This window comes from Cryptomeria japonica, chromosome 2 (assembly GCF_030272615.1).
Source record: "Cryptomeria japonica chromosome 2, Sugi_1.0, whole genome shotgun sequence".
NCBI classification, from domain to species: Eukaryota; Viridiplantae; Streptophyta; class Pinopsida; order Cupressales; family Cupressaceae; genus Cryptomeria; species Cryptomeria japonica.
Window position 1 is genome coordinate 560489185 of NC_081406.1, and position 20894 is coordinate 560510078.

The window sequence follows — 20894 nt, forward strand, 5'->3', positions numbered from 1 at the left end:
TACTCCTAGTCTAATATAAAAGTAAACCTAAACATTCAATCCTCATAATCTATAATAATAGTAAAACTAAACCATCAATACTCACTTTTTAAGAGTTTTTACCATACCAATAAAATTGAGCCATATAAGATACACTTAAACATCAAACACTAAAATTAAACCTAACCAAATAATTACAATTTAATTGTACTTCATATATTCAATAGAACTTTTAGATAAAAGAAAAAACTCACCTTTCAAAGAATTTTAAAATTGTGTAATAAAAATTTACTTGAAATCATTATTGAATAGATTAAAATTTTGAGGACCACTTAAAAAACATTAAATTGAAACTCTCTATAAAAAATTCTACTTTGTGTTATAATTATGAAAACAAAGTATATAAGATATTTGATATTAAAAAAATTAGATATATAAATTGTATATAATTTTGAGGACTACTTAAAAAACATTAAATTGAAACTCTCTATAAAAAATTCTACTTTGTGTTATATTTATGAAAACAAAGTATATAAGATATTTGATATTAAAAAAATAAGATATATAAATTGTATATAAGATTAACACTTACAATAAGATATTTATAAATCTGAATCCACAAAAAAAAAATTAATACTAAAGTTTTGTATCATACTAATAATATATATATATATATATGTCTTATATTAAAATTTAAATAAATAGTTTAGATTCTTAACCAAGAGCTCAATCAAACTCCTTTCTATTAAAAAACTCTCTTTCTTAAGACCTTATAGTTATCCAATAAAAACAAATTCAAATCAAATTATTAAATAAATTAAAAATATAATGTGGGTTGATAGAGATATCTTGATGGGGCTCTTAGACAACTATACAGGAAGCCATGACTATTTACAGTGTACTTAAATGGACTGTGAAGTGTGGCAAAGAAAGGCAAAATTTTGTCTCAAACATAATTATATCCATTATATATACCTACTATTCATGTGAAAAGGACAAGAAAAGCAAAGAGAATCAAAGACAACTACCTTAATGGAGAATCACACAAAAGTAACATATATTTTCTAGTAAAGATGCAGTTAAGTTTGGCATGGAGAAGATAGCATAATCAATGGCTTTTTGGCATTACGCTGAGTAGAGACAATGATTACATAATTTTTTGTTATATAGTCTTTGCTGGTCTTTCTTCACTACTCTACACACCCTTTCAATGACCAGCTTAACCTAAACACAATTTAATTGATTTGGGTTTTACATAGAATCCAGATAGCAGTAGTGGAAGATTTTGGTGTGTTTAATTGGGTATTCTAAGCAAATGAATAGGAGGATTGAGGAAGGGTTGATGATTAGGATGAAGTAGAGGTGTGGAGAGACAAGGTGGATATTTGTAGGAGGTCTAAAGTTGGCTATAGCTAGCAAGGAGGTGATGACATGGATAATGATGAAGGTTGTTTATTTGGAGATTATGAAGAGGAGGTGGTGACATGGATATTGATAAAGGTTGTCCATTTGGAGATTATGTGATTGCTTTTCATTCAATTAGCTCTTCACCCAACAATTTAGGTGATGGTGGTTTATCCTTGAGTTTCAATTGTTTCGATGAAACAACAAATCATCTTTTTCATATTTCTTATCCTTCAAGCATTTTAGTGAATCTATGTTTTTTTTTTCTTGATTTCAGAACATTGTTATATGCAAGAGTAAACTTCATTTCATTTCACTTCTTATTGTTCCATTATAAGATCCAACCAATCTGTATAGTATAAGATCCAACCAATCTTTATAGTGTCAGAGCGACAATGATCTATTTCTTCTTCGAATGCTAATTAGGAATATTGTTAGAGTTTTTTAAGGATGAAGTGTGAAATATATGTAAAAAAAAAAAAGTAAAAAATTATATTATATTTAACATAAAAGAATATAAAAAATATTACTTGTAAGTTCATACAATTGAATACAATATTCATTGATCTCTATAAAAGGCCTTCTTTCTTTCATTTTTTACACATTACTATAATCAAGTTTTCATTTTTGAATCATAACGTCTAACGCTTTTTTAATAGTAATCAGTTGACTCACAACTTCTGAATTCAATTGACGGTATTAGAATTATTAGAAAAATATAAGATCATTAGAGAAATACTATTGATTATATCTACTTTAATGCAAATGATTGTTGATATTTGATTACCTTGAAAACTTACAAGAAAAGTTATATAGTATTAAAAGTTTTCATAAACGTATCCTATGAAGAGCATCTTAGATCATTATAAGAAAAAAAACTCTTTGTTATGGGACATCTTATTTATTTACTTTTAATAGAGTTGATTGTTTTTCAATTTTACATTTCTTTGATATTGACTTTAGTCAAGTAGTCATTATGACACTCATCATATGTATCTTTGATGTTTGTAAATGATTCAAAAGGTGCAAGAAAAAGTATGTAAAATTTGTGAAGGTGGTTTTATTTAGCAATATCTTCATGGGGTTAGAGAAGTGCTACAAATAGTTGGTTAGCAATTTTGATGCAACAACTAAAATGTATGAAATCACAATTTGTAAGTTTTGAAAAAATAATAATGTTACGTATATAAGGCGTACTGACCCCTACTCTTGTATGGGCTATTGTTTACCACCCCGCATCCCGAATTGCATTAGCTCCGGGGCGGAGTGATTTACTTATCCACTTCAACAAATTGATTTAGACAGTCCTTTATGGATATTTTGAAATGATCAATGGTGCACAATTATTGGGGCATTTGTACAAAATATTGGATCGATTGTACAAATTTTTTGGTTGTGAGAGTGAACAAGTAATAAGACAAGATGGAATATGTTTCGGACAACACTTTGAAATGACCACTTTTTGACCCTTATGTGCATAACGAATCCTACAACATTTGTCTTTACTACCCAAAAACCAAAACAATAGCTACAAGTAATTAAATTGCATATAAAAACAACTACTAAAAAACCCGTAAAACTCCAATATACCATTTAAAAATTTAAGATACCTAAAATTAACTACAACTATACAAACCAAGGTAACCAAGCTATTGAACTCACACAAGATACATCTAAGCTCACACAAAACCTAGAGAAAACATGAAAATAATGAGTGGAACACCTTTTCCCATGAAGGAGTCAAGAAAAAAATCATCTACCTAGGCCCATCAAAGGAGGTAAAGTATAATATCCTTAGTGCTTTTTGAAAATGACTATTCACCCCCATGTTTTTGTTGTGGCCCCTCAATAACAAAAAATGGGTGCTTGCAAAATACATGTGTTATACACTGCCTTTATTGGGCTCTCAGAATCTACGGCTCTCCTGACACACACAAAGACCGGAAGCACAGAGACCGGTCGATGGGACTGCCCCTGCCCCTGCGCCTGCCCCTTCTGACCAACAATATCTACCGGCAGTGGGCAGTGGGCAGTGGGCACATTCTCAGTGTACTGCCCGGGTCTTTCTCTTTGCATTGTATTTTGACGTAGGTAGCATGTGCTTCTGTTATTATTATTAATACAAATGTCGCCTTCTGCCCTTTTCACTTTCACCTAGCAGTTAGCGATTGTTTGATAGACACACAGAGTCTATGGTAGGTACCTTTCATTCTCTTTTCACAACTACTTTGTTAAAATTTATTTGCTGTGTCTCTGCTGTAATTAGTTCAGCCAGTATAGCCCAGACTTCAGAACTAAATTATTGTAAATTTTAGTTCACATAAATTAGTTTCATATGAAAAATCAAATTTTCAAAAAAAGTTAGTTCACATAAATTAATATGAAAAATTATATTGAAGCTTTTAATTAGGATTTCAATTTTGTACTGTAAGAATAGAATAGGGTATGTAGATCATTCCAATTAAAATTTGGCAATGAGGTGATAGATATTTTTGTGGGGGCTTGGAAGATTGTGCAGAAAGCCATGACTCCGAGAATCTAGACGACCTGTGAAGTAAGAACAAAGAAAAGTAAAGTTTTGACCAAATTATTTTATATTATTGATGTGTATACGGCAGGTAAATCCGACAACATCGTGAATGGTAGAGGTCACCTAATTTAACGGCGAAATGGCAAAGTTACGAAGGCGAGAGTTTCACACAAAAAATCTGGATACTTTTTGAGAAAGATGCAGTTTGATGAGTCACAGGTTTTCTGTCTTCAATAAAATTTGGTTAAAATATTCTCTTCTTTCTTAAATGTTCAGTAATTACGCTTGAATTGAGAGTAGAAATTGTTCTTATCAATAACAATATTACGAAAAATCTGCAATGTACTAGTCAATTACTGTTAAAAAATTGATGGGGTCACCAAATTTCCGCATTTATCTATTCCTCTGAAATCTATAAAACTGCCCAATTGTCAAAAACTCCTAAAAACTCTCAAACACCCCTGACAAATTTGCGGTCATAGCCTAATTTTCAGGCGCAAGGAGCTTCATAATCCAAAGTTTTCGGTCTAAAGCTGAGCAGAGGCATTGGATGGTCCTACTGAGCAGTTAGGAGATTTTGCATTACTTACTGAGGGGCATTAAGTGATTGATGCTTTTAAAGTGGATTGAACTGCAGTCCTTTCTAGTTAACATCAAATCTATGGAAAGGTCATTTTTGCGCCATTTCAGCTGAAATCCTCTACAAATGAGTCAGAGTTCTTGGTCATACATTGTCTCTGTTGGCATTTCTTCGCTACTCTGCACATCCGTTCAGTGATCAGCTTAACCTAATTTGTTGAGGGTTTTGCATAATCAGTAGTATTTGCTGAAAGATTTTGCTCTGCTTTTATGGGTACTCAGATGAATTAGGGGAGAGTTGATGAGTAAGGATGAAAGTAGAGAAAGGGGTGGAGAAGAAGGGGCGAACGCTTGTAGTGGGAGTGAAGTTGGCTACAGCTAGCAGGGAGGTGCTTACATGGACACTGATGAAGGTTGCCCGTCCTGGAGATCATGTGATTGCCGTTCATGCTGTTACTTCTTCACCCAACGATTTAGGTGATGATGCTTTATCCTTGGGCCTCAATTGTTAGAATGGGGAAACAAATAATCTTCATTATACTCTGATCCTTGAAACTTTTTCACGAATCTATGTTTTCCTTTCTTGATTTCTGTTTCTTTGCTCTGAACATAATTGTACCACATTAAATCCCATTTCATTTCATTTCTTGATGTTCCATTATGAGATCTGGTCGATCTTTATACCATCAAAATGGTTATGAGATCTGTTTCTTCTCTGTTTACCCAGAATGCTAGCCGAGGGGTATTATTATGCCCTGTTTTCAATTGTAATAGCAGGGTACCTGGCTTCAAAATTCAATTGGTGGTATTGGGATTTTTAGAAAAAGCTAGGATATTTGTCATTGGAGAAATGATGTCTATTACATATGCTTTGATGCACTTGGCTTCTGGCACCGCATTTCCCTGATAACACTCAGGGAGTATTATATGCTGTTGATTATTTTCATAAGCCTACATACTAATAAGAGCATCTAGAACAAACTCTTTGTTATGGGACAACATCCTATGTTCTTTTTGGTGTTTCTGGATTAGATTGTGTGTATTTTTGCATCAAATCCAGAAACACCAAAAAGAAATATTATGGATTGTGGAAAACTGATTTCTTTAACATCCCATGTACTTTAAAGTTTTTAACAAAGTTGGCTGCTTTCCAATTTTAATTTGTTATATGCATCTTTGGTGTTTATGTTTAGTTTAGAGAGTGAGATCAATTATCTAAAATTTGCTGTGGTTGTTGTCTTTATCAGTTGTATCCAGGGGTTCACAGAAGGGCTACCAACAATTTGCTAGCAACTTTGATGCAATAATTGGAGTTTACGAGACTGTATGCAACTTGAAAGAAGTCAGTGATCTATTCTGCTCGTCTAATTTATGTTGAGTGCATGTTCTCATTAGATGGAAAACACATATGGATTGTGGAGTTATTCCTCCAATGCAATGCGATGAGATTTGGATACTGTGTTGCTTTTATGCAGATATATTTTTAGGTTTATATGAATGAAAGATCAGATTTTTCCCCAAAATATTGTGTCTAGAAGATTATGTGTGACTGATATCTACATCTTTTATGTTTATAATGAACCGTGTGTTGCACAACTGAGATATTCTCGATTTTTTTGATTCATTTTACAGGTGGGTCTCAAAGTCAAAATCTCTCATGGCCCTGTAAGGAAGGTGTTACTTGAAGAAACAAAGTATTATAATGCCTCGAAGCTGATTTTAGGCACAAGCAAGCACAATGCTCTAGTGTATGATCTCATCAATCTTCAGAATTGACTGACTTAAAGAAGTAGATGTTCTTAGGCAGAAGAATATATTATCTTGATAGTAGAATTGATCTTTGATGGAATTGTTCCAGGTCACCTATTTCATTGGCTAAGTACTGTGCCCAACGATTACCATCTACTTCCTCTGTAGTGGTTATTGATCATGGAAAGGTTGCCTTCGAGAAGGATGGAACACTGCCAATATCAGGTTTGTATTCTGTTTATATTGCCTTACGGATCATATTGAGCACTTAAACCAAGGCTAAATAGATAGGTGTCCTTAGATTGTTATACTTCAAATTATGAGGTTCAATTGTCTATTAATATTCCTCTGTATTTTTTGTTTCATCATTTCCAGGAATCGTGTCAGTTTGCAAGTCTTTGTGCGTTAATGAAAATCCTCCAGATACAACAACTTCTTCTCCTCAAGATTCTGATTCTGACGCACAAGATCGCCAAGAAGAGCAACATACTGAATCCCAAACTGACGGTTCAGAGAATCTACTTTCTTCAACTGAATCATTTCAGATGGTTGAATCTCACGTCTCTGAAAGGGTTGTTGAATCGGATGTTTCGAACAAAATCTCCGTGGGAGGAGAAGAGACAAGAAGTTCCCATGAATTGCCTGAAAAATTAAAACTATCAAGGTCAACTACAGAACCTGTTTCTCGGGAGAAACCTTCTTTTAGATCTTCTTTCCTGCGCATAGAATCGTCTCCTGGATGGCCACTGAGAAGGGTTGTTTCAATGGATAAGATACTTACTCCTCGTAGCAATGCTCGAGAAATGTCTGTGGTTGAATGGGCACTGAATCTTCCTGGCAAGCGCAAACAGGCTATAACAGAAGGGACCATTAATGAATGTGGTGAATTTGAGAGTCCAGATCAGTTAAGTTCAAAAGAAATCCACAAGGATAAGATTGAGCCTGGGATGGAAAACCTCTCATTGACAGAAAAGTTAAAGCTCATTTGCAAAATTAAGAGTTGCAAGGAGTTCGCATATAAGGTCTTGCAGTCTGCAACCTCCAACTTTTCTTCAGGTTAGATTTAGATCCCCAACTTCACTTTTGAAGCTGAGTAGTGTGCTTTTTCTTTTCTTTTTGGTGTGTATGTGCTCAAAGAAACACATAGCACAGTGCAGATATCGCTATGCTTAAATGCTATGTCTGAGGGGTACCCATTTCAGGGATATATATTGGATTACATTTCTTTGTTTACTTATGTTTTTGGGCATGACCGATTATAGTTGGGTTTGAACTTTGTTGCAGGGACTTACCTGTGAAGTAATGTCCAGCTGACAGGATCTTATTTTTGAACATGTTTGTTGGCTAAGCCATTTTAAGTTTTTACTTTTCATGCTTTCTTTACAGGGAATCTTATTGGAAAAGGAGGGTGTAGCAGAGTATACAAAGGCGTTCTTCCTGATGGGAAACCAGTGGCAGTAAAATTTTTGAACATTATTCCAGAAGCAGAGCAAGAACTATTCCTGGAAGTTGAGATTATGCTGGTCTTACAGCACAAAAACATTGTTTCACTTATTGGTTACTGTATGTATGGTCAAGAACGACTTCTTGTCTATAACTTAATGCCAAGAGGGAATCTTGAGGAAAATCTTCATGGTATGCAGTTGACAAATTGCCTATTAGTGTTTTTGCTTTCTTTTTTTGATCTCAGCTAATTTCTTCGCAGCTTTTACATTGCAGTAAGAAAGGACAACGTTGTGATTGCATGGAAAGAAAGACTGAAAGTAGCTATTGGAGTTGCAAAAGCATTGGATTACTTGCATGATGGATGTCCTCGCTCCATCATCCATAGGGACGTGAAATCTTCCAATATTCTACTTTCAGAAAACTTTGAACCCCAGGTATAGATTTGCCAATGGGAAATATCAATTGTGTTTTTATATCTGAAGAATGTGCAAGAAGATTACAGTATCAGTAAGGAATTTTGTAGATCCAGCTAAAGGGATTAATTGGTGGATGTTATGAACAGTTGTCAGACTTTGGACTGGCCAAATGGGCGCCTACATCTTCCTCATGCACAATTTGCAACGATGTTAGTGGGACTTTTGGGTATCTGGCTCCAGAGTATTTCATGTATGGCAGAGTTAATGCAAAGACAGATATATACTCATTTGGGGTGGTTCTTCTTGAGCTAATAACTGGAAAAAGGCCAATTCACACGAGAGATCCTAATCACAACGAGAGCCTGGTGAAGTGGGTGAGGCTTCTGTCTTGACTCTTCGCATGCATTTCAAATGACTGTAGGTTGAGTTTTCTTGCCTCCAAAATCTCATGCCTTTATCTCCTTGAAATACAGGCAAGACCATTACTAGAAGAAGGATCGATTGGAGATTTGGTGGATCCAATTTTGGAAAATGATTATGATGAACGTGAAATGCAAAGAATGGTGCTTGCTGCTGCTCTTTGTATAAGGAAGGCTCCTCGGTTTCGGCCAAGGATGTCCCAGGTATCTTCATTTCTCACTCTTCAAGCACTGAAGTAGTGAGGAGTGCGATGCGTAACACTTAAACTGCACCACATCAACATTCCTAATACATTTGTTTAAGTTTGGAGCAAAATACTGCCATTGAATTGGTGCACAATCTATTCAACAAACACAGAATCACCAATATAGCTAGTGAATTCCATTTTAGAAAAATAGATACTGTTCAATAAGGTTATTGAAACGGACAGAAGTCATTGAAGAATAAGTAATTTAAACATATATCACCCAAAAAAAATTAGCTGATGGCTTAGAAAATTTTAGCAAATTATAAAATCTAATTTAGCAAAAGTAAAAATGAATAAGCACATTCAAAATGTATCCACTTGTGAAAAACATGTTCTTAGGTGTTTTAAGTGGAGGTGGGGCAGAAACTCAATTATCCTGGATATGAAAGGTAAAGTTCATGCTTTAGGTCACAGCTTAGCAAGAACTCCCCTGTCCATTTACAACCGAAGTACTCAGGAAAAACTGTTGGAATTCATCTCTGGAAATCGGATGGGTTCTTCAAGAAATCACATGCTGCAGTTTTATAAAACAGTCCATCTAGTACATTATTAGCAATTTTGTCCCATGGATGTTATTTGGCTGTTGTATGTAGTTTAAAGCGTCTTTTACATGTGAAACATTATAATAGTTGCAACTACAAATGTGTAGTTTTTGATTTTGCTTATTTGAATGTATACATGGCTAAGCCAAATCTAAAGCCAGGGCAAGACCTTATTAAAATTTGTGTTAATGCAGATTTTGAAATTGTTGGAAGGGGAGGGAAATGACCCGGTAAAGTGGGCAAGGCACCAACTGAAAATGTCTAAATACATTGATAATGACACAGCAGATGATGAGGATGGAGAAAATAATGAGAGCCTTGATATTCAAACTCATTTGAGTCTTGCAATGCTTGGGGTGGATGACGATGTGGAGTCATTTGACAGCAGTAATCAAAGTAGTTCAGATCTTCTGAAAAGAATCAAGTCCTGGGAAGAGTTTCTGGATGGACAATTAAGCCGTTGATCCAGCTTTTGCAATGTGTATAAACCACTTTTTATTTTGCATCACTCTATCTGTTGAACCCTTCTAGACCTTTTTACCAAAGGCGGCAAGAATTTCGGCCACTGTTTTTCACAGTAGAGCTTGTGTCCACCTTTGCATCATTGTTCAAAAGTAGTGTAAAAGACGAAAATCAGTGTACAAAAAATATTTTGAGGCCTTGACAGAGAGAGCTTTAAGCATTTCGCTTTCAATAATTTTGATGTAAAACCTGTAAAGATATTCCCCGTAGTTGAGGTAGGAGAAGTCCTTGTTTGGCTTATGCCCATATGGACATTGTAGTTTATAGGAATGGATTCGATTGTTGAATTCATGTATTTGAAACATCATGGTTTCTTCTTGGCCTTGCATGGTTTTGAGATGACACACAATGTAATGGATTTCAATTAATAAATGACTTGATATGTGTCATCCTTTAATTGATGGCAAAAAGCATTACATTATTCATCAGCTTCTTATATTTTATCTATATTAAAAATTGGTAAATAGTTGATTTATTTGAACAATATTTATCTTAATTATTAAATTAGGTGATATTTAAGAATAGCACATCAGAGATGTAAATACCTACCTAAATCCAACTGTAATCATAAAAAATGAAATCATTTAAACAGTTTCATATGGCTGTTGGTTTATTGGTGAAAATACATGGTTTACAAGAGTTTACTAGAAATTGATTCGTGCAGTGCATAAAAGCCTAATGCTCAATAACAAAGCAGATGAATTTAACTCATAAATAAATTTGACAAAATCAATAACCCTTAACTAAAAAATCAGTTAAAACTATAGAAAATAAAAACAAAGTTTCTTTACCATGTCATAATCAACATTCATTTCAGAAGCCCTGACCTCCTACCATTCAGAGTGGTATGGACACTGCAAATATATTAGTCAGCTTAGTAGTTCACCTTTCCCCCTTAGAGATGTGAAACCCAGATTGTAGAAAGCACCGACCGATTTGTTCGAGTCTCCCAAAGTCTTGGAGAGGTTACTTTTTTTCGTTGCCAACTAGGTCTTTAGTTGTTAAAACTTGAAAGGTATTTATTTGTTGTGTCAGATCGACATTAGAATCAAGCATGCTTGCAACAACCTTGACAAAGAAGACATCTGCAGGAAAACATCAATGTAAAGCCCTTGGATATTCCCCGGAGAGGGCTCATTGTTATGGCTTGTAGGTCCCTGTTGTGGAGTTTGATTGAATGTTATGGGTTCCTTAAGGTGGGTATATGGCAGAGATCCATGGATGTTTGGAATGAATGAATGGAGATTCTTAATGACATCTATGAGATCAAGCAGCTATGAGATCCGAACAACATAATGATCATTAAAGAACCAACCAACCAAGAAAGTCTGGAAGCAAACATCGGCCACTATCTTTGTTGATCAAGTTTTTTCTGCTGTGAATTTTTGTCAGGTAATCAGTCATCTTTACAATTCGTTCCTCCTCAAACAAAATATTTAGAGACACAACTTTTAGAATATTTGTGTATTTGCTTTGAATGTCTTCATAAGCCGACCAGTCCATGATGTAATGCCCTTATGTTTCCACTGACCCAAAAGTGCAAAAAAGACAAACCCTGTCAGCCCATTCCTCTTTGGGTGTTTTGCACCTAAGATGGTGCCAGCTAGTTCTTAATTGGGCTATTAGCATTTTTGTAATGCTTTTGTTGATATTCATATGTGGGATTAAAATGTTTGACATAGTATTCTCTTTTTCTCTCAAGTTGTTTTCACCATAATGCCACTTTGACCATCTCTCACATACTTCTTCATTTTGGTATTCACATTTGAACATTCATACAAGTTACTTCTCCATCTACTCAACCACTTGATATTTTGTTTCATCCAAATACTTTTAATTCTATCTAGCTATTTCTCTGCCATATAGCTTTTTGCCTTGCATAATGGACAAAGAGCTGAAGGAAGGTTACTTTAAGAAAAAGAAAAACCTTACTAAGATGATGCTGTCAAATTAAAGATGCTACAAAGTTAAGTTGAACTTGTGTCCGAGCCAAGAGCCCATTCAAGATGAGCATACAGACAACTTCTCACCAAGCGTTCAAAATACTATTAATAGGCGAGGTAGCTTTCAATAGGAGGAATTTCACATTCACCAACTTGGATTATACATACCAACCCTTCCCCAATGCCCCTGCAGGATGGCCAACTCGGTCCTTTAATTAGACTTACATTAATTAATAGATATTAAGACTTGAGATAAATGATAAGAAGTCAAAGTGGATTAGTTTTATTTGTTGATTTGATGTAGTAGAGGAGGGAGGGATATTATGATGTATACGGTGCTCCATGTGCAAGACTGAGATTTCGATATCAGATCTTTATGGTTAAGACTATGACAAATGGAGGTTGCATCACTAGTCTAGTCTAGTCTTGTCTTTGGACGGTTTATCTTTACATATTTATTTTCTATAAAATTGACCTTTGGTACCTATTTTCCATCAATTGTATTTGTGGTGTGGTGAAAAGCATGTTAGGGGTCTTTGTATTTTGAAAGAAAGGTTTAGAAATTCTAGCAAGAGGTCTTTTTTGGTTGAGTTGTAAATAAAGAAAGATCAAAGATATGATCCACAAAAGATTCAAGTGTTTCTAATGTTGATGTTATTATTATTATTATTATTTATGAAATGTAAATGTAAGTGTTCTATGATACTTTATGATTTGTGGTGTGAAATATGGATAATAGTTTTTAATGAATTTTTTTATGATTAACTAGTTATTTATGATTGTTGTCTTTGAATATAAGATATGAGATACACAATTTAAGGTGTTTTGATATATAAGTCAATATATAATGATCAAATTTTAAAAGCATCAATCGTGGAAGGAAGCAATTCAATTTTTGAACTAAGAGGACAAGGTTGTAGAAAATCAGTCCAAAGTATACATCACACTTATAATTGAGTCTAAGGTAAATGAAAGGTTATATAATGGTCAGTCCATACCACTTAGAGCAAGAAATGGCTAGTTGGTTGATATACTCAATAATAAGGTTACGTTATGCACAAAAAACAAGTAAAATGAGCATTATGCAATGCCAAAAGTTGAAGCATTTTGTCCAAGTCATTGAAGGTCAATTTAATACATCTTTCTAATCTCTCATTACTTTTACTCATAACAAAATTCTCAATAATACTTGTCACGTGCCTTTATGTATAATGATGTAAATCAATACATGCCCATCAATGATCATGGAGATGTTCTTAATGATTGTAAGAATTATTTTCTCTTTAACCCTCTACATATTGATAACACAATCACATGGTTATGGATAAAAAAATCTTTAGTGCCTCTCTTTCAAATAAATAGATTTTACAATAGACCCATTTACCAAAAAAAACAGAGCCGTTAAAGTAAAGAAATACATACCATTCTCTTTCTACCAATGAGAAAAAAATTCTTTTGTTTTGAGTTTCATTTTTGCACGTTTATTGAAATTGTGGATGATTCAAAGCCACCCTTCATAATGCATGTTGATACAACTGACCATATGCATGCATTTTGTTTCATGATATTTTCTCATTTTTCTTTCTTTTCTTTTTCGTCACATTCTCACTAGCAGCATAAAAACAAACACCTCCTGATAGGTAATGGACATATATCAAAGTACAAAGGATAGAGGAACATCATTTGACAAGGTACTTGTTAGCTTTACCCTGGTAAACATGAATGCAAAATTTAGAGGCCCTCTTAAGGCAGTAAAGAAATTAAAAAATAAATAGGTTTGACCACCAATTCCCTACTATAGAGAAGTGACATATATTTTCTATCACAAAGATGGTCTTAGGCAATGGTTTCAAATTAATTGCATGATGTGGGCATCTTGGAAGGGGAGGTTGGTTACCATACCATAAATGAGATATGGTGTCCTCTTTCTCAATATTCATCCACCCTAAAAGAACCATCAGAGGGGCTATCAAGGATGGTGCTAGCATGTTACATGTGCTTTGGGCTCTATAGAAGGAATTGGCACCATAGATGTTACAAATTAGAGTGAGAGAAATAACATAGGAATGAAGGTCTCAAGTCTAAGATACAACTCTCTTCAAAAAGGTGATTTATCTGAAACCAATAGTGATAATGTCTCACAAATTGCACAATAGTTCTTTTTTAGTTCCAAGGGAATAATTTAAAAGATATTTTGAATAAGTTGAGAGGGCATTTTAGTGTTTTGGAGAGGGGAATTAGGCCTTGTGGAGATTCAAAGGAGTTAAAATAGCTTGTGCCTAAGGAGAGTAAAGAAACATGGCAATGTTGAAGTGGTGAGAGAGGAGGAAAATATAAGTAAAGAAGAGGTAGGAGATGGAAGGCATGAGGAAGTTATTATACTGACCTAGTTAGTAGAAGAGCTCCTCAAATCAAGTACCTATCATAGTAAAATATTGGTATTCGACTTATATATTATATTATTTTAGATAAAGCATGTTTTCTATCCATGACACTTATTACAATTTTAGCAAGTGTTTTACTGACCTCCCAAGCTAGTTATGGGACATCTCTACTAATATATATCTTCTTTGTAGTATGATCTATAAGAGGATAGGTCTTAGACTCACTACTATAAACAAGAAGAATACATTTCATATATTTTTCATCAAATTTCTTTCTTAGTTTCTTAAGAATGTGTATGTATGTTGTGCAAACAAATACATGATGATGAGAAATAGATGGATTTACCCCTATTCATGCTTCTTTTATTATGATGCCATCAAGAGATTTAGTTGGTGAATGATTTAGAAGATAAGTTGATGCACAACTCCATCCCAACATGCATGTCCTAAGTGAGAATTCTTCAACATGTTACGTACCATCTCCAAGATGACACAGTTACACTGTTCAATAGATCCATTTTGTTGAGGTGTGTATATTGTAGTCAATTGATGCCTAATTCCAGTTTCCTTCAAGTGGGTGGAGAATTCGATGTTGTGTATTCCCCTCTCAATCTAAGAAGAGGACATGAATATGATGATTTGTATCTTTCTCCACAAGAGTGTGGAACTCTTTGAAGTAAGAAAAGGCTTCATCTTTACTTTGCAAGCAATAGACCCACATTTTCCTTGTGTAATCATCAACAAAAAGTTTTAAGTAATTGAATCAATTGTGATTAGGTGTCATGAGGCTGCATAGATTAGTATGCAACAGTTGTAAAGGCTGGCTTGCATGATGCTCACTAGGATGGAAGGTTGTTCTATGGTGTTTTTTCAACAAGGCAATTGGAACAAATAACACTTGTCTTATCAAGTGAGGGAAGTCATTTGACCATGATTTTTTTACTAAGTGTTAGTAAATAACTAGTTCTCAAATGACCAAATTGGTGATGCCCTAACATAGCTAGATCACTATCCTTAGTCACCAAGGCTTGATTATTGTTAGTATCAAGCCTAAACATTTTACCAATTTCAATAACACTTGCAACAATCTTTGCATGTTTAGACTTATCATAGATTAGGCATACTTTTTTATCATCATTTTTATCAAACTTAATCCTTAGCTTATGATCAAGGAATTGGTTGAGATAAAGAAGATTTTTGGTAAGTCCTAGAACATAAAAAACTTTAGTGAGCCTACAACGACGAATGCCAAATTGCAAAGATATTTCATCAATACCTTAGTAGTTGTAGGTAGTATCATCTCCAAGACATACTTTACTATGATGGGGTTTCAATGTGAGAAACCAATCCTTGCATCCACTCATGTGTGTGGTAGCACCTGATTCCACATACCAAATTGAGTTGGATTGTGAACTATCATATGAAATATGGGCTGAAGACACATATTCCTATTCTAGAGAGTCTTCTTCTTCAACAACATTACCATATTTTTGTTTTTTCTTTTGCTCCCACCATGTATTTCCACTTTGAAATGACTTTATTTGATGTGATTTGTTGGATGGTCCTTCGATGAAGTAGTCATACAAAAAAAAATCACATCATGTCCAACCCTTTCACAAATTGGACACTACTTTTGAAATCTACATGAATTCCTAAATTTGGGAGGTCCACCAAATTGCTTCATAGGTTTCTTTCCTTTATGAGTTGTGGTCATTTCATGATCATCCTCACCATGATCCTAACTTAGAGACTCTTTCTTCTAAAAGAGATTCATTGACTTCTCAAAATTGGGTGTATGCTCTATGAAATTCAAAGTTGTCACAAACAGTTTTTATTTGGAAGGTAGTGCACATAAAACAATAATGAACACTAGAATGACATATTTGATTGTCTCACCCAACACTTGTAGCAAAGCTCTCAATTTAGCAATCCTTTTGAGAAATGATTCCAATTGTTCTCCATTATTCATCTTCAAGCTATGTAGTTGACTCTACAAATTCAGGAGCTGATTCTAATTCTTTGGCTCATACACTGTCCTGAGCTTTTCCCATGAATCTTTTATTTTGGACGAGTCTTAGATAAAGAGATAAACTTCATCAAACACGTTGCACGTGATGATCAATTTGGCCTTCCTATCAACTTGATCAATTTTTTCTTGTGCATCAACATCATTTCGAGGTCGTGTAATTATACCACTAACCACATTCCAAACTTCCCCAAACTCTAGTTGAGTTTTGAGTTGGATTTTGCATATGGAATTAGGAAGAAGAAACTTTAGAGAATTACTTGTCATTTTGTTAGATGCTATTTTGTCTTATTTTTCATTATCAAATCAACAATTTGTTGTAGAAGAGATGATTTTAGGAATCTTAAAAATATAACCGAGTTGAATAAGAAAGAGACATTAGAAATAATTGAAAAGAATTTTTGGTGAGATTCTTAGCAACAACTATTAATGACCATGGATCTGGATGCAAACTAGAGTAACTCAATTCAAGATCCTCATCTTATTTGCAAGTAGATTGAAGACAATGGCAAATTTAAGAGTATGGATTTTGATTTTAAGAAAATAAGATAAATATGAGCATGAAAAAAATAACAACTTGTAAGTGACCATTACGATCATGTTTATTGGAAAAATATGAGCTAAACAAAAATGAAGGAGTTTCGGTTGCATTAAAGCCGGGTTTTTGAGATTTGGTAGTGTTTAATTATGAAGTATCATCTTACTAAGAGATTTGAAATTGGTGCATTCTATAATGTTTTTACTTGTTGGACTACAACAAATTTGTGGTTAGTCTAGGTGACTTTAACTTAGCTCATATTTTTCTATAAATTAATTAATCTATTTGAAAAAGGATTAGAAAAATATTTTAATTAACTATTAAAATTTAAAGTATATATAATAAAATATTTTTAATACAAATTAAAAATAAATATTTTAAATAACTAAAAAATAATTAAAAAATGAAAGAAAATATATTGTTATAAAGATACTATCAATCTCAAATTTAAAAATTTATTATATCATTATATAATTGCATGTTGAATCAATGTATAAGAACTTATTAAATGGTTGATAAATGTATATTCTTAAAATAATTTAGAAAAAATAATCTATAAATTATATAAAATAAAATGAAAATTTAGAATAAACTCTTTTATACAATGTAATCTAGATTAATTGAGAATGAAGTTCATTTGGCCTCCTATATGATGACATAAGACATGCTTATTTTATTTAATTCATGTGTAGACAATCAAATAAAAATTTATTTTAAATCTAAATGTCCATGGAATCAATTTTCCAATTAAAGAAATAATTTTTTTGACTATCTAAATTATTATTATTCAGATACATAAAATTTAATTAAGTGACATTTCTTTAAAATAATTTTATGTTGATTTATGTTTTGTGTTTCATTATTAATTATCTTATTTTTTTCTAATCTTAATTTTCTCAAGCACTTTTATTAGAAAGATTTAGAAGATTATGCAAAACATCAAGTAGAATTAAAAATGAATGACTATAAATGTTAATATTAATAAAAAAAATTGTAATTGCTTTTTCTTAAATTAATATAAAAATACTACTCGTACACAGATCTTATATATATATATAAAATAGAAATACATTTTACTTTGGTTCTATATTACAAAGTGTAACTAGTTGTTATATATATATATATAACAACTAGTTACACTTTGTAATATAGAACCAAAGTAAAATGTATTTCTATTATGAATTAACCACACCATTATTCTTATCATGTCACTACTATATCCATCATTCTAACCATCATTTAATCTATATTTTGAAGCTTCAACACTCCTTGAATTTACTTTAAGTGGGCATTCCTTTTTACATATTTTACAAATTACTGCTTATTAAGCATAATTAAAGGCGGTGTAAAATATTTTGGTCTACTATGTTAATATTATATTATATAATTGTTGTATATCTCTTACCACTTAATTGTATAGTATTTATAATCTTTACTATATTTATATACATTCATTTAGACAAATTTTAGAATATATTTTAGTTAGGAAAAATTAAAAATAAGAGAATTTGAAAAAATGATACATCAAAGAGAACTATTTTTTTAATTGATTAAAACTAATAACAAAGAAAATAGTTAAAAGGAAATTATGAAGAAATATAAAAAGAGTTACAAATAATCATTAGAGAAACATTAATCAAAATAACATTTAAAACATTATAAGATGTTTTTGATTAAGTGAAAACAGGTTTTGAAGGGGTCCCGAAATCCTTTACATCAAATTAAAAGAAAGATAAAGCTTTGAAAGCCCGACTAGATAGAACAACCGAAAACAAAGATAGGGACTGCCCCCAAAAGACAATAGAGCCAGTAAAATCAACCCAAACAACCAACTACAAAGGCACTCATTTGGCCTTGTGGGAACAAAGAGTCATATCAAAAGAGGGCTTGGACTTCTTTGAATGCTTTCCCTTAGCAGTAATCCAACCATCTTCAACTTTAACTGCCGCAACAAACCAATCCGAGGGCCCAGCACCGATCTTTCTGGAGTGGAAAAAAGGGTGCCAGAAGAGGGAGGAACAACCGTCGCAGGCACAGAGTCACAACCAGCAGAAGTTGTGCTAGCACCTTGTGAAGTAGTCGATGAGGTAAGAGGTACCACCGTCATGGACACATGATCACCACCAATAGGAGGGACAAAAGTTGTATCAACGCACGAAGAAACTGACGAGGTAAGAGGTAGCAATCCATTTTCAGTAGAGGGGACAACAACATTCGATATCACAACAACATGAATCATAGAGCATCCTTAGTGGCAACCGAAGAATCTTTCATTGTCACTAAAGAGTCTGATCCAGCCAAAGTAGAAACCCCAGCATCAATAGGAGATTTCCTAACCGTATAATGTCGGTGAGAGGCATCCGACCACCAAGAAGCCGAAGAATTTTTCTTCTCATTCCCACAATTCCCTATCGCATGACCAGTTTTGAAACAACTACGACACCAGAAAGGATAAGATGTTAATTAGTTGATTTACTAATGATAATGCTTAGTTTAAAAACATTTAAAAAAATTAATTTTAATTATATCAAAAGATTAAAATTATAAAAGACGAGGTTGAATTTGAATTCAAGATAAATAGATAATTATGATAAATATTGCATAAGAATTCTTATTAGTACATGTCATTAGGCTAGTATTATTGCAATGCATTGCAATTGATTTTTGTTAACTTGTTATTATTCAATTATTTTTCCAACAATTAGAATTATGAATTTTTTCTTATAGAAATTATTTTTCTCCAATCTAAATCACTAAAAAACTTTTAGGCAATTTTTTAGGTACATTAAAATAATATTTAGTATGCTTAAATTTCATTTTCAAATTTATTTTACACATCCTATAAATAAATATTTAACAAATTATTTAGAATTTTATCTAAATTTTTAAATCTTTATATACATAAATAAATATAAATTAATAATATTTTTTTAGTTATCCTCATGCAATATAATAATACAAAAATTTGAGTCCAAGGGGTTGAGCTTAACTGGTTAAAACACCAGGTTCTCACTATGGAGACCCAAGTTTAATTCCCAATAGGGACATCTAAAGTGGAATTCTAAGCTGTGACTCTTGGCCTTCCATAGGATGGGGATGGTCTTGGGATCAATCTAATCAAATATAATAATAATAATAATTCAAAGATATGTAATGGGGTTGGGCCCCCCTACTATGTCCCCACTCATTCATAGCTCCAGTCAAAAGCTATTCAGACTTCGGCCAATTACCGATCAAAAAAAAAAATACAAATATTTGATAATGAAATAAAATTACTAATAATATAGTACTAATATTTATAATAATAAATAAATTAATAAATAACAACAACATAATAATAAATATATAAAAAAATTATACAATAATATTGTAGTATAATTATAATATAATAATTAAAATACATTAATATAAGAATTCTAATTTTATCTATATGACACGAACCCTAACTTAATCTTAAATCTAATCATATCTCTAATTGAATCTTAACATATTTAATCTAAGCCTAACCTAACACCAACTTTAAACATAATCTTAACTCAACCATAATCCTATCTCTAATTGAACCGTAAACTTAATTTTTGGCTCAAAATCAAATTACAAGACATAATTTAAATGACACTGATTATTTCTATTTCTAAATTATATAAATCAAATCAATTAATTTAGACAATCAAATATATTAGTTTATAGATAGTATATTTAATTTAATAGTATTATTAGGCTAGTATTATTGCAATGCATTGCAATTGATTTTTGTTAACTTGTTATTAGTCAATTGTTTTTACAATAATTAGAATTATGAATTTTTTCTTATAGAAATTATTTTTCTCCAATCTAATTCACTAAAAAAACTTTTAGACAATTTTTTAGGTACATTAAAATAATATTTAGTATGTTTAAATTTCATTTTCAAATTTATTTTACACATCATATAAATAAATATTTAACAAATTATTTAGAATTTTATCTAAATTTTTAAATCTTTATATACATAAATAAATATAAATTAATAATTTTTTTTAGTTATCCTCATGCAATATAATAATACAAAAATTTGAGTCCAAGGGGTTGAGCTTAACTGGTTAAAACACTGGGTTCTCACTGTGGAGACCCAAGTTCAATTCCCAATAGGGACATCTGAAGTGGAATTCTAAGCTGTGACTCTTGGC

The 20894-nt window shown here is 32.5% G+C and overlaps 1 protein-coding gene across 2 annotated transcripts; it reads left to right on the forward strand.

Annotated features, from left to right (window-relative positions):
• Window positions 1-3485: 3485 nt before the first annotated feature.
• On the forward strand, window positions 3486-10259 carry LOC131038044 (protein kinase STUNTED). Of its 2 annotated transcripts, XM_059216724.1 has the most exons (11): window positions 3486-3578; window positions 4002-4969; window positions 5740-5834; window positions 6125-6240; window positions 6351-6466; window positions 6617-7297; window positions 7628-7876; window positions 7961-8121; window positions 8250-8477; window positions 8577-8726; window positions 9507-10259. In XM_059216724.1, exons 2-11 carry the CDS (start codon window positions 4804-4806, stop codon window positions 9774-9776), a joined length of 2232 nt encoding a protein of 743 aa, XP_059072707.1. In that variant the 5' UTR covers window positions 3486-3578; window positions 4002-4803; the 3' UTR covers window positions 9777-10259. The 2 variants fall into 2 exon arrangements, with proteins under 2 accessions (XP_059072707.1, XP_057826309.2); XM_057970326.2 differs by lacking the exon at window positions 3486-3578 and having other exon boundaries at window positions 3857-4969.
• The last annotated feature ends 10635 nt before the right edge of the window (window positions 10260-20894 follow it).

What these genes read in the sequence shown, in the direction of transcription:
- LOC131038044 (XM_059216724.1), top strand. Translation starts at nt 4,804, where the DNA reads ATGAAAGTAGAGAAAGGGGTGGAGAAGAAGGGGCGAACGCTTGTAGTG. An exon ending in CAGAAAACTTTGAACCCCAG is followed by an intron (nt 8,122 to 8,249) that starts GTATAGATTTGC and finishes TGTTATGAACAG; the next exon opens with TTGTCAGACTTTGGACTGGC. An exon ending in ACGAGAGCCTGGTGAAGTGG is followed by an intron (nt 8,478 to 8,576) that starts GTGAGGCTTCTG and finishes CTTGAAATACAG; the next exon opens with GCAAGACCATTACTAGAAGA.